Here is a 12,271-nt window from a genome sequence, read left to right on the forward strand (position 1 = left end):
TGCTCAGCAGAGAGATTGAAAAAGTATGGTAAAAGGATACAGCCCTGACTTGCAGCTTTCCTAACTCTGAAGCACACAGTATCCTCTTGTTCTGTTCAAACTGCTGCCTCTTGGCCTATGTACAGGTTCTGCATCAGCATAATTAAGTGTTCCGGAATTCCCATTCTTTGCAGTTTTATTCATAATTTGTTGTGACCCACACAGTTGAATGCCTTTGCATAGTCAGGAAAACACAGGTTAACATCTTTCTGGTATTCTCTGCTTTCAGTCAAAATTCACCTGACATCAGCATTGATATCCCTGGTTCCATGTGCTGTTCTGAATTTAGCATAAATTTCTGGCAGTATCCGTGTTGATGTATTGCTGCAACTGTTTTTGAATTATCTTCATTAGAATTTTACTTTTGTGTGTTATTAGTGATATTCAGTAATTTCTGTATTCAGTTGGATCACCTTTCTTTGGAATGGGCAGAAATATGGATCTCTTACAGTCAGTTGGCCAGGTCTTCCAGATTTCTTGGCATAGATGAGTGAGCACCTTCAGTGCTACAACCATTTGTTGAAACATCTCAATTGGTATTTTGTCAATTCCTGGAGCCTTGTTTTTCACCAATGCCTTCAGTGCAGCTTGGACTTTTTCCTACAGTACCATTGTTCTTGACCATATGCTACCTTCTGAAATGGTTGACTGTCGAACAGTTCTTTTGGTACAGTGACTTTGTGTTTTCCTTCCATCTTATTTTGACGCTTTGTGGTCATACTCTATTTTGCCCAGAAAGCAAACCAAAGCAAACCCATTTCCGTTGAGTTGATTCCAATGCAGGGCGACTCTATAGGACAGAGTAGAACTGTCCCATAGGGTTTCCAAGGCTGTAAATCATTATGGAAGCAGACTGCTGCATCTTTGTCCCACTGAATAGCTTGTGGATTTGATCGCTGACCTTAAGGTTAATGGCTGAGCGCTTTAGTCACTGTGCCAACCAGAGCTCACTTATTTTGCCCATAGAATCTTTCAGTATTGCAGCTCAGGGCCTCACTTGTTTCTTCAGTTATTTCAGCTTGAAAAATCCGAAGCGTGCTCTTTGCTTTTTGGTTTTCTAATACCAGGTCTTTGTACGTTTCACTATAACACTGTACTTTTTCTTCTTGAGCTGCCCTTTGAAATCTGCTCAGCTCTTTTACGTCATTATTCCTTTCATTTACTTCTACTAATCTACATTTAAGAGCAAGTTTCAGAGTCTCTTCTGATGTCCTTTTTTTTTTTTTTTCCATTTCTGTCCTTATAATGACCTTTTGCTTTCTTCATGTATTGATGTCCTTGATATTATCACACAACCCCTGTGGTCTTCGATCATTATTGTTTAGTGTGTCAAATCTGTTCTTGAGTTGATTTCTAAATTCAGGGGTGATATACTGAAGGTCACACTTTGGCTCTCATGGACTTGTTCTAATTTTCTTCCGTTTTAGCTGAAGAAATGAGAATTCAAAATTTGTTTTAATACAACTATATAAAATACCCATGCATGGCAAAATAAAACTAGATACTGTTTTTATCCATCAGATTGGCAGTGATACAGGGAAATCATGTACTCCTTTTAGAGCAGTTTGGCTCTAGTTGTCAGAATTGTAAGCAAATATGTACGTTGATAGTTCCATCCCAAGAATCTAATGTAATACTGACCCCATGTGCACAAAGATGTAATGCAGGGATTTTCTGTTTAGTGTTGTATGTAGTAGTGAAAACTTGGAAGCACTTTGTGTGATAGTCAATAGAAGAATGGTTAAAGAAATTAGTGTACATTCATGCTGTGCATTCTTTGTGGCCGTTAAAATGTGTGACTTTGAAAAATAAATCTTCCAAGATGAATTCTCTGACAAAAAAAGAAGTCACAGAATAATATATACAGTATGATCCCATTTATGGAAAGTAATTCTCTTTGTATGTTATGAATACCATTTAGCATATGAATAGAAGATTTGAAAGGGTATATAATAAATTATTAAGAGTGGTTTCCCTTGAGGCAGGTACTTGGTGATCCAGGTGTGTTTGTGTGAAATAAATTTTTGCTTTACATGTCTCTGAAATGTTTGAATTTTTAACAATAAGCATGTATTACTCTTAACTCTTGTAACAGTTTTTAAAAATGTGCCAGCATGGGAGACTAAATCTAGGTAGAGATTTACTAAGATGTTAATACTTGTGTTGGGGTGACTCTTTGTCCAAATTTGTATATTAAAATTACAAAAAAAGACATTCAAATCATTCAAGATGTAATTGCAAAGGGTTGCTTTACTCTTGATTTGTTACAAAGTTTTTCTCCCTGGATTTGGCAGATATTTCGCTTAGAATGTTTTATTAAAACTAGGTAAGCTTACCCATTTTGAATTTAGTTTTGATCTTGTAGGTGGACCTTCAATCCTGCTGTTCTCACTAAAGCAAATGTTGTCCGAAGCGGGGATGCTGCTCAAGGTGCAGAAGGAGGCACCTCCCAGTTCCAAGTTGGTGATCTTGTACAAGTTTGTTATGATCTGGAAAGAATTAAACTTCTACAGAGAGGACATGGAGAATGGGCTGAAGCTATGCTTCCAGTAAGTATATATAAATAGTTTTTGACTAGGAATTACACGATATTTATGTAGTTTTTAAAAAGTAAATTAAATTTTGAAAAACTAAGTTAGTATAAACCTTCGTTGAATTGTACTCTTTTTGTGAGAAGCTAGGCTAGTCGATGTTTAACCATTTCAAGAGGTAGCATATGATCAGGAGCTGTTGGTACTAAAGGAAGAAGTCCAAGCTGTTCTGAAGTCATTGGTGAAAAACAAGGCTCCAGGAATTGATGGACAATCAATTGAGATGTTTCAACAAACGGATGTAGTGCTGAAGGTGCTCACTCGTCTATGCCAAGAAATATGGAAGACAGCTTCCGGGCCAACTGACTGGAACAGATCCATATCTATGCCTATTCCCAAGAAAGGTGATCCAGCCAAAAGCGGAAATTATAGAACAATATCATTAATATCACATGCAAGCAAAATTTTGCTGAAGATCATTCAAGAATGGCTGTAGCAGTATATTGACAGGGAACTGCCAGAAATTCAGGTTGGTTTCAGAAGAGGACGTGGAACTGGGGATGTCATTGCTGTTGTCAGATGGATCCTGGATGAAAGCAGAGAATATCAGAAGGATGTTTACCTGTGTTTTATTGACTGCGCAAAGGCATTCGACTGTGTAGATCATAACAAATATATGGATATTATTGCAAAGAATGGGAATTGCAGAACACTTAATTGTGCTCATGAGGAACCTTTACATAGATCAAGAGGCAGTTGTTCAGACAGAACAAGGGGATACTGATTGGTTTAAAGTCAGGAAAGGTGTGCGTCAGAGTTGTATCCTTTCACCATACCTATTCAATCTGTATGCTGAGCAGATAATCCAAGAGCCTGGACTATATGAAGAAGAATGGGCATCAGGATTGGAGGAAGACTCATTAAAAACCTGTGTTATGCAGATGACACAACGTTGCTTGCTGGAAGTGAAGAGGACTTGAAACAGTAATGAAGATCAGAGACCACAGCCTTCAGTGTGGTTTGCATCTCAACATAAAGAAAACAAAGATCCTCACAACTGGACCAACGAACAACATCATGATAAATGGAGAAAAGATTGAAGTTGTCAAGGATTTCATTTTACTTGGACCCACAATCAACAGTCATGGAAGCCGCAGTCAAGAAATCAAAAGATGCATTGTATTGGGCAAATCTGCTGCAAAGGACCTCTTTAAAGTGTTGAGGAGCAAAGATGTCACCTTGAAGACCAAAGTCCGCATGACCCAAGCCATGGCATTGTCAGTCGCATTATATGCATGTGAAAGCTGGACAATGAATAAGGAAGACCGAAGAAGAGTTGACACCTTTGAATTGTGGTCTTGGCAAGAAATATTGAATATACCATGGACAGCCAAAAGGATGAACAAATCTGTCTTGGAAGAAGTGCAACCAGAATGCTCCTTAGAAGTAAGGATGGCAAGACTGGGTCTTCCATACTTTGGACATGTTGTCAGGAGGGATCAGTCCCTGGTGAAGGACATCATGCTTGGCAAAGTACAGGGTCAGTGGAAAAGAAGAAAACCCTCAAGGAGGTGGATTGACACAGTGGCTACAACAGTGAGGTCAACCATAACAACGATTGTAAGGATGGCACAGGATTGGGCAGTGTTTTGTTCTGTTGTGCATAGGGTCGCTGTGAGTCGGAACTGACTCGACGGTTCCTAACAACAACAACCAGCATACTTGTGCCTTTTGTTTTTTAATTTATTCTAATTAAATTAGCCTCAGAAGGTCTAGAAAGGACTGTAGCTAATATTTTTGAGAATACATGATTAGTGATAAAGGTGCTATTGAAGAATGCAATGTATGTGTAAGGCAACAGAGGCTTCCCTGATACTTAGCCCCAGAATTAAGTACATAAGTGCTCATCCAGTCACTAGCAGCACTGGACCTTCTCAGAATTCCTTGTTTGTGGATATGCCTCCCTAAAACTTATAGTGTGGAAGAGCAGCTAAGAATGTGTAGCTTTGCCCCCAAAGAGCTACAGTTTATTTATTTATTTATATATTCAGTATATTTTTCATCAAATATTCAGCAACGACAAACATATTTGTTTGTTCTGCCCTCTCTTCATCCATCTCTCCATCTGTCCCTTCTCTGGTTTTTCTGACCCTCTCTCCTGTACTCTCGCATTCTGTCCTAATACCTCCCATTCTGTTCTATCCTGTATCCCACTCCCCTCCACCTTACCATTTTGTCTACTGTCCTACCCCATTTTACCTGCTGTCCCCTCCTGTTTCATCTAGCCCCAACTCCTATCCTGTCCAGCCCCCATTCCCATTGCTTACTTCGCCCCCTGTCCTATGTAGCTCTATTGCCAACCCACTTGGTATCCCATCTTGCTCACCTTGCTATGTTGTGTAGTCCCCCATCCTGTCCAGTACCTCCTTTTCTTCCTATCCAGTCCAGCTGCTGACCCATCTAGGCCATCATCCATTCTGTCAGTCCCCCTCCCTGTCCTTCCTATTGTCCTGTCCCTCCATCAGTCCATCCATCCTTCTTGCCTTGTTCTCTCAGAGGAGGTTGGAGCACATATGGTGTGCCTATTAAGGGCTCAGGGATAACAACAGTGAACAAAATGGGAGAAAAAAAAAATCTCTATTGTTATGGATCCTTTCATTCAAAGGCATTTTATGCTTCATAGATGCTGCTGACAATTTAGTTTTTATTGCTCTAGTTAGATACTGAATAAAGTTAATGAGTGATAGTTAGCATATGTTTTTCAGGAGCTACATTTTATCTTTGTTTTTGTCCAAAAAATTAAATTAAAATTTAATTATAAATAAGAGTTCTCTGTATTTTGTTTGCTTTTGATTTTAAAGTTGGTTTGGAAAAAAAAAAATTATTGATGTACTTCAAGCCTCACTATAGTATGATGTTGCTTAAGATGTTATTTTTTCACGTAGTCCACCCAGAGTTACCTTGGAAGAAAGGTCTGGCGATCTACTTCTGAAAAATCAGCCATCAAAAACCCTGTGGAACACAGTTCTACTCTGACACACATGGGGTCACCGTCAGTCAGAACTGACTCAGTGGCAGTTGGTTTGATTTTTGGATGGGACCTATATATACTATTTTAAGATTTTTTTTAGTCAAGGTGTTTTTGTTTCTCCCATTAGCAATGACACTTTAGAGTAGCTAATGTCTGGTGGGTGCCTAGTTGTTTTAGGTACTACGCTAAATGACATATATATACATAGACACATACAAACATCCATATACATACACATAAATACCTACATACGCATAGAAACTTTATTTGTCTTAGCAACATTTCAAGTAGGTGATGTGGTGCTATCCTTACTTTAAAGATAAGGAAATCCAGAGCTAAGATTCTTAACTGGAATTTTAACCCAGATCTGGCTTATTTTGAAGTCTGAATACTCTTTCTGCCATTTAAATTGCCATTTAAGTAAAATTTCTAAATAATTTCTAGAGAGGAATTTGGGGATTTCATTAGTGGTAATGTACGTTTTGAATCTTCCCAAATCCTCTTGATAAAAGCAGCCAACTAGATTAGCATAACCAAAAAAAGCCACAGTGTCTGTAACAAAGCAAGATGGCAAAGTGGCCCGTTGAATCCTGAAAGAGTAAAAATGTGAATGGGTGAATATAAACTATTAACACCTATTTAATCTGCATCTGTTTGTATGGAAGCAGAGAGAACTCATGGGGCATCTCATGGGCCTGAGAACAGGAGAACTCCAAAATACCTAACAGGTATTCATGGGCTTATGTGATTGACTAGTGTGATACCAGTGTTTGATGTCAGAAAATAATGAAATAACATTTATTTAAAGCACTCACAGAAAGAAAATGTAAATTAAGGATTGACTTTGAAGTATAAAGGCTATACACTACTATGAACGTGTAAAAATTCAATGAATCTTGTTCCCATGAACGTTTTCTGAGCAGTCTACTAGAGAATGAGTTTCAGACAACCAAAATGACAGGAGAGATATCAACTTTAGAACTGATGATGAGCCTTAAATATATATTTACTTGTAGAACACAGATTATGTGATGGTTAAAAAGAAAAGGATAAGAGTATGTAAGCACTGTGTGCTATAACAGTGCCCTTGGCTGGTTAATGTGCTCTGCCACTAACCGAAAGGTTGACAGTTTGAGTCCACCCGGGGTGCTTCGGAAGAAAAGCCTGGAAGTTTACTTCTGAAAAATCAGCCATTGAAAACCCTGGGAGTATAGTTACACTCTGTTATATATGGAGTTGCTGTGAGTCAGAATTGACTCGATGACAGCTGGTTTTATATGCTGTAGCAATATGAAGTACAGCTATTAAAAATGGGGCAGGGATGGAGGAAGTGTCTGAATAGTTTAATAAGCTTTTTGATTGCCTTTTAGTTATTGATTGGTATAAATACTTTTTATTTCAAATCAAAATATTGGAGAAGGAGAGTAAGGGGAAGAGGATACCAGTGACCAATTTCAGCATTGTTTGTAGTGGGAAACCAGTAGCCAATGTATATTTTTTTTAAAAAGAGGAAACAAGGGGTAGGGTTCTACAACTGATTACTGTAATTGCTGTCAGTAAGTTGTACACCTGTAAAAAGTTGAAATGGAAAAAATTGTGTGATACTTTTACAACAACAACCAGAAAAAGAGTAGCTGCTGAGGCTGCTTTTATGTACAACCAAACTCCTCATGGGATTGGGTTGCTTCATTTGGAGGTTTAGGGTCATGGTTTCATTGAACCTCCCTGTTAATTGGCCTTTTTAGTGTTTCTGTTCTACTTCCTAGTTTGATGCATAGTGACCGGGGTCTTACAGGCTTGTAAGGGGCCATCCAAGGCACAACAGTTGGTCTCTGTTCACCTGGAGCAACAGAGGAAGGAGAGTCAGGAATAGGAGGAGGATATGGAATGTGTGGCTAACTGCCTCCATGAACAGCTTCCTCCTTTGCCATGAGACCAGAAGAACTGGGTGATGCCCAACTACCATTACTGAATGTTTTAACCAAAGATTCCATAGAACCATCCTGATAAAAAGGGGAAAAATGCAGAACAGAAAGACTTTCTGGAGATAGGGGCTGCATGAACCCCTGAAACTATTGTCCTAAGACAGTCTTTAACCCTTAAACCAAAAATATCCCTTGAAGTCTTCTTGAGATCAAATAATAGTTTAGGTTAACTAATAAAAAAAGGTCTGTATTGAGCATTATGCTATTTTAAGAACTATTTATATGGAATCAAATTGACAACAGCAACTTGAAAGATAGGAACCTTAGAGGGCAGTGAGTTTATGTTAATGAGAGAGGAACAACTCAGAAAAGGAGGGTGAAGAATGGTTGCACAACTCAAGGAATGTTATCAGTGTCATTGAATTGAACATGTAGAACCTGTTGAATTGGTATATGTTTTGCTGTGTATATTTTCAACAACAACAAAATTTAGGGAAAAGAAAAAAGGTAACAAGAGTTATATAAAAGTATTAGGGTAAACATAGCTGTTAGGACAATATAAACTTTATATTTAAAAAACATGGAAGGATTAACCATAAAATTACAAAAAAGTGTTATCTGTACAAAGTGGAATAGAATAAAGGGGACAAAAGTAGAAAGGAGACTTCTTTAAATAGAACTTGTTTTGTAAATTTGATTTTAAACTACATATGTATTTTATGCAATTATAAAACAAAATTAAGTTTAAAAAAAGGAAGTCCTAAAAATGATAAATAATACAGAACAAATGAGCCTAAAATTTTCTAGTTGGCATAACTATACAGAAAATTTTAAGTGATTTCTAAGTGGGTTTTGGGGTGTTTTTATCTTTATAGTAGGAGTATACTCCAAACAACTGGATGGGCAAAGTAATCTTTAACAGTTTTCAGAATCTTATTGTTTGTGGTAGTCTTGATGGTGTTATTCTGAGAATGTTATGTGGGCAATAAAACCAGATGAGTACTTGTGTGATAAATCCAATTCTCTTACCCCAGTGACCTTAACAGCTAGAATTATTGGAGGTGGGAAAAACAGATACAGATGTAATATAGAAAAAGTAAAAACTAGAAGTCTTAAATTTGAATTGGAAGAGTATTTGAACTCATGATGTATTTTATCTTTCAAAACAAAACAAAATGCCACAAAACAAAGCAATTGAAGGGTTTTCCCTGAGCAAATACTGAGGACAGACAAACTATAAAACTGTATGAATTAAACTATACCAATCAACAAAATTCAGATAGTAAGAAACTATGGTACAAGTGAACCCTGTTTCTTCAAATAATTTGCAAAGAAACAATATGTATGTATAGATCTCGATTTAAACAAACTGAAAACAGTTGTGTCATTTATGAGATAATTGGAAATTGAACACTGAGTGGTATTTTATAATATAGAATTGTTCATAATTTTGGGCAGGTTGATAATTGTATTACAGTTATGTTAAAAAAAAAGTTTTTATCTTTTAGAAGTACCATAGATACTGAAATAATACAGGAGGGGAGAATAGGTGGGGGCGCTAGTGGGGAAAAAACAAAGAAGGTGAGTTTGAGATGATGGGAAAATCCAAGAGAAAATGGCTAACGAGAAGTTAAAAACTAGAATTATTGTTGGGAGGATCTGGGTCAGGGATGAATAGGGCTAGAGAATCGTATTTCAGAGCCTTTGGAATAAAGGTTATAGTTCTCAAAGTGGATTAAATTTCTAAGAAAGCAGAGCAAAAAACTAAGGAATAAAAACTTGAGAGAATAAACAAATTTAGGGATCAGAAGGAGGAAAAGGAGCCTGCCAGTGGAGGAAGGGAAGGAACAGGCAGAAAGATTAGAGTAGCATCTGGAAATCAAGGAAATGGTTTCAAAAAGATAGGGTCATATGCTGTGGAGATGTCAAAGGGGGAAAAAAAGGTCAAGGGCAAGCACTCCTCTGTGTTAGGAGGTAGTTAAATATTATTACTGCCCTTCACTAATGTTCCAGTAATTGTTATTTGGTATTGTGCTAAATAGATTTTGAACCTGAGTTTGAAATGGGGCTAATAGTAGCACTTATCCTTCAGGGTTGCAAATATTAGATGAGTCAATACCTGTAAAGTTCTTAGAACAGTGAGACCAAATACATTGCCATCGAGTCAATTCTGACTCATAGCAACCCTATAGGACAGAGTAGAACTGCTCTATAGGGTTTCCAAGGATTGGCTGGTGGATTCAGACAGCCGACCTTTTGGTTAGCAGAGACACTTTTAACCACTGCGCCACCAGGCCTCCTTAGAACAGTAGTGCCTGACATAGGGTAAGAGCTGCTGCTGCAGCTTGTGATACATACCTAATTGCTCTTTTATTCCATATATTTAATAAGCATGCTGTTTCTACACTGGTTTCTGTTTTGGAATCAGGAGCGATTGCGAAAAAGGATTTAAACATAGATGTAGCTAGAACCCTTTTCAGATTAAATAGTTTTGTTAGAAATTAGATTTTATTATTTTAAGCAAGATTGATGATGGATTTTATACTGCTTGAGCTACTAGTTCTCAAGTAGTATAAGATAGCTTAAAAAACTAAGTTTTATGAATAAGATTCTGCATAATTTATTTTTGCTTTTTTATTCTTGTAGATGTATAGTAGTTTTATTGATCAAAATATATTTTTAGAGATATTCCTTAAAGTTTGCCCCTAATAAACTGTTTGAACTTGATTATCCTTTAAAAGTTTTTTCATTAGGATCAAAGAAAAATTAAGATTATTAAAAGATAAAAACTGGTGATTAGTTTTATAGTATGTACTTTAGACTTGGAAGCATTAATCTGACTTCTTTTTTAAAGACTTTAGGTAAAGTTGGCCGAGTACAACAGATTTATTCAGACAGTGATTTAAAGGTGGAAGTTTGTGGAACATCTTGGACATATAACCCAGCAGCCGTTTCCAAGGTGGCATCTGCAGGATCAGCCATTAGCAATGCATCTGGTGGTATGTTTTCTGTTTTGTTTCTTTAAAAATAATATGGTTTACATTAGAACCTTTGCATATTCTCAAATTTTCACACAGGTAATGCTTTATGTGTTCTTGGCTTTCTCCTGATCACATAGCCTCATTTGAATGTTACTCACCTTTTAAACTTTCACTGAAGGATGTTTTTTTTTTTCTTTTCCATATCATGAACATCACTTATTCTGGTCGAGACACTCCCTGGAAAAGTTTCGTAAATACATACTTTTTTCTTGAGCATATCAAGGGCTTCTCCACATCAGATCTGAGATACCTAAAATTCAACGTTTGATTCTTCAGTCAGAACTTTTCGTTTTTTGCCAAAGAGCCATCACTGTCTTACACTGCTTTATTTATTTCCAGCATTATTGCTAGCAGATGGCTTTCTTCCTGGATAGCTTTATAAGTCTGCCACGTTTCTTTCTCTTAAGTTACTACATATGCCACAATGAGTAGAGAACCATGTTGACATGATTATGCTGAATGGTTGGATGGACTCATGCGCTGAGTCTTTCATTCCTGTGCTCCAGCTTCATATACACGGACTCAGTTTATTCTGTGACAAATTACAAATTACTGTCTGTATACTGTTGTCTTCCAGAAGACAGAACCGTAACTGTGTAAATGGTTGGACGACCTCCTATTTGTATCTCCTTTTTACTACTATGCTCTGTCTCTGCTCTTCTGCTGTCATTTGCTAGTCTGCTTAAAGCTGAAATCAGGTAGTGTGCATTTTTACCATGGGGTCAGACGTCATCACAACAGGCTGACTATGTAAAGATTAAAGGAGGGATGATTAATATCCTGCTCTAAAATAACATGGACTTGGTGTTTGTCCTCTGTCTCACTTTGTGATTTCTTTTCTTTTCCAATAAGTAGACCTAAGAATTAAGGAATAGAACGTGGCGGCATTTCTATTGATCAATGCCATTGAAAAAATATTTAATGAAAGGGACTATGAAAATTCAGCCTTGGTTCTTTTTGTTTTAGTCAAAACCAGTCAGTTGGCACCTGTTGAAGTATTGTCGTTAGCACTTAACATGACCATTTCAACTAAAAATTAATTTTCTCTAAAGTATTTCCTCAGAGCCTGTAATGTTGTCATAAACCTTATGTTGCTTTTGAAGCATAATCATTAACTTGAATTACTCCAAGGTCTGTAATATTTAGTGTTCTGAGAGTCACCGTGGTATGGTTGAAACCTGAAAGGAAGTTTGCATCATTGTGACACTTCCATTGTTGTGTGTTCATTCATAATATCTTTGGTATGACTTTTAAATCTTGAACTCTTTTTAGTAAGTAACCTATACTGTTTATAAAATTATAATTTGAAATATATGATTTGAAAAAAACTTGGAATACTTATTGGCTTGAATTTAATGCAGTTTCATATACTAATAATTACAACTTGTGTGGGTATATTATCTATATAGCACAGTACAAAAAAAATTTAACTAGAAATAATAAAATAGGAAAAGTAGATATTCTAGGAGTATATATAATGCTTATCTGTTAGTAGTTAAGGCTTGACATTCTCCTTTATAGTAGCTTTTTTTGTTGCTTTACAGAAAGACTCTCCCAACTCCTGAAGAAATTATTTGAAACCCAGGAATCTGGTGACCTCAATGAAGAATTAGTTAAGGCTGCTGCCAATGGAGACGTTGCTAAAGTGGAAGATTTGCTAAAGAGACCAGATGTGGATGTGAGCATTTAAAAAATTATTTTGAA

General features: G+C 36.8%; 1 protein-coding gene across 2 annotated transcripts in view; it reads left to right on the forward strand.

Annotated features, from left to right (window-relative positions):
• Positions 1 to 12,271, forward strand: part of MIB1 (MIB E3 ubiquitin protein ligase 1) — a 155,300-nt gene that overhangs the window by 59,572 nt on the left and 83,457 nt on the right. For both annotated transcript variants that reach the window (XM_049901937.1, XM_049901936.1), the window contains exons 7-9: positions 2,405 to 2,588; positions 10,381 to 10,525; positions 12,112 to 12,245. In XM_049901937.1, the coding sequence (XP_049757894.1) occupies positions 2,405 to 2,588; positions 10,381 to 10,525; positions 12,112 to 12,245 (463 nt within the window). The remainder of the gene's footprint in view (positions 1 to 2,404; positions 2,589 to 10,380; positions 10,526 to 12,111; positions 12,246 to 12,271) is intronic.

Source organism: Elephas maximus, chromosome 11, assembly GCF_024166365.1.
Source record: "Elephas maximus indicus isolate mEleMax1 chromosome 11, mEleMax1 primary haplotype, whole genome shotgun sequence".
In the NCBI taxonomy this organism is placed as follows: Eukaryota; Metazoa; Chordata; class Mammalia; order Proboscidea; family Elephantidae; genus Elephas; species Elephas maximus.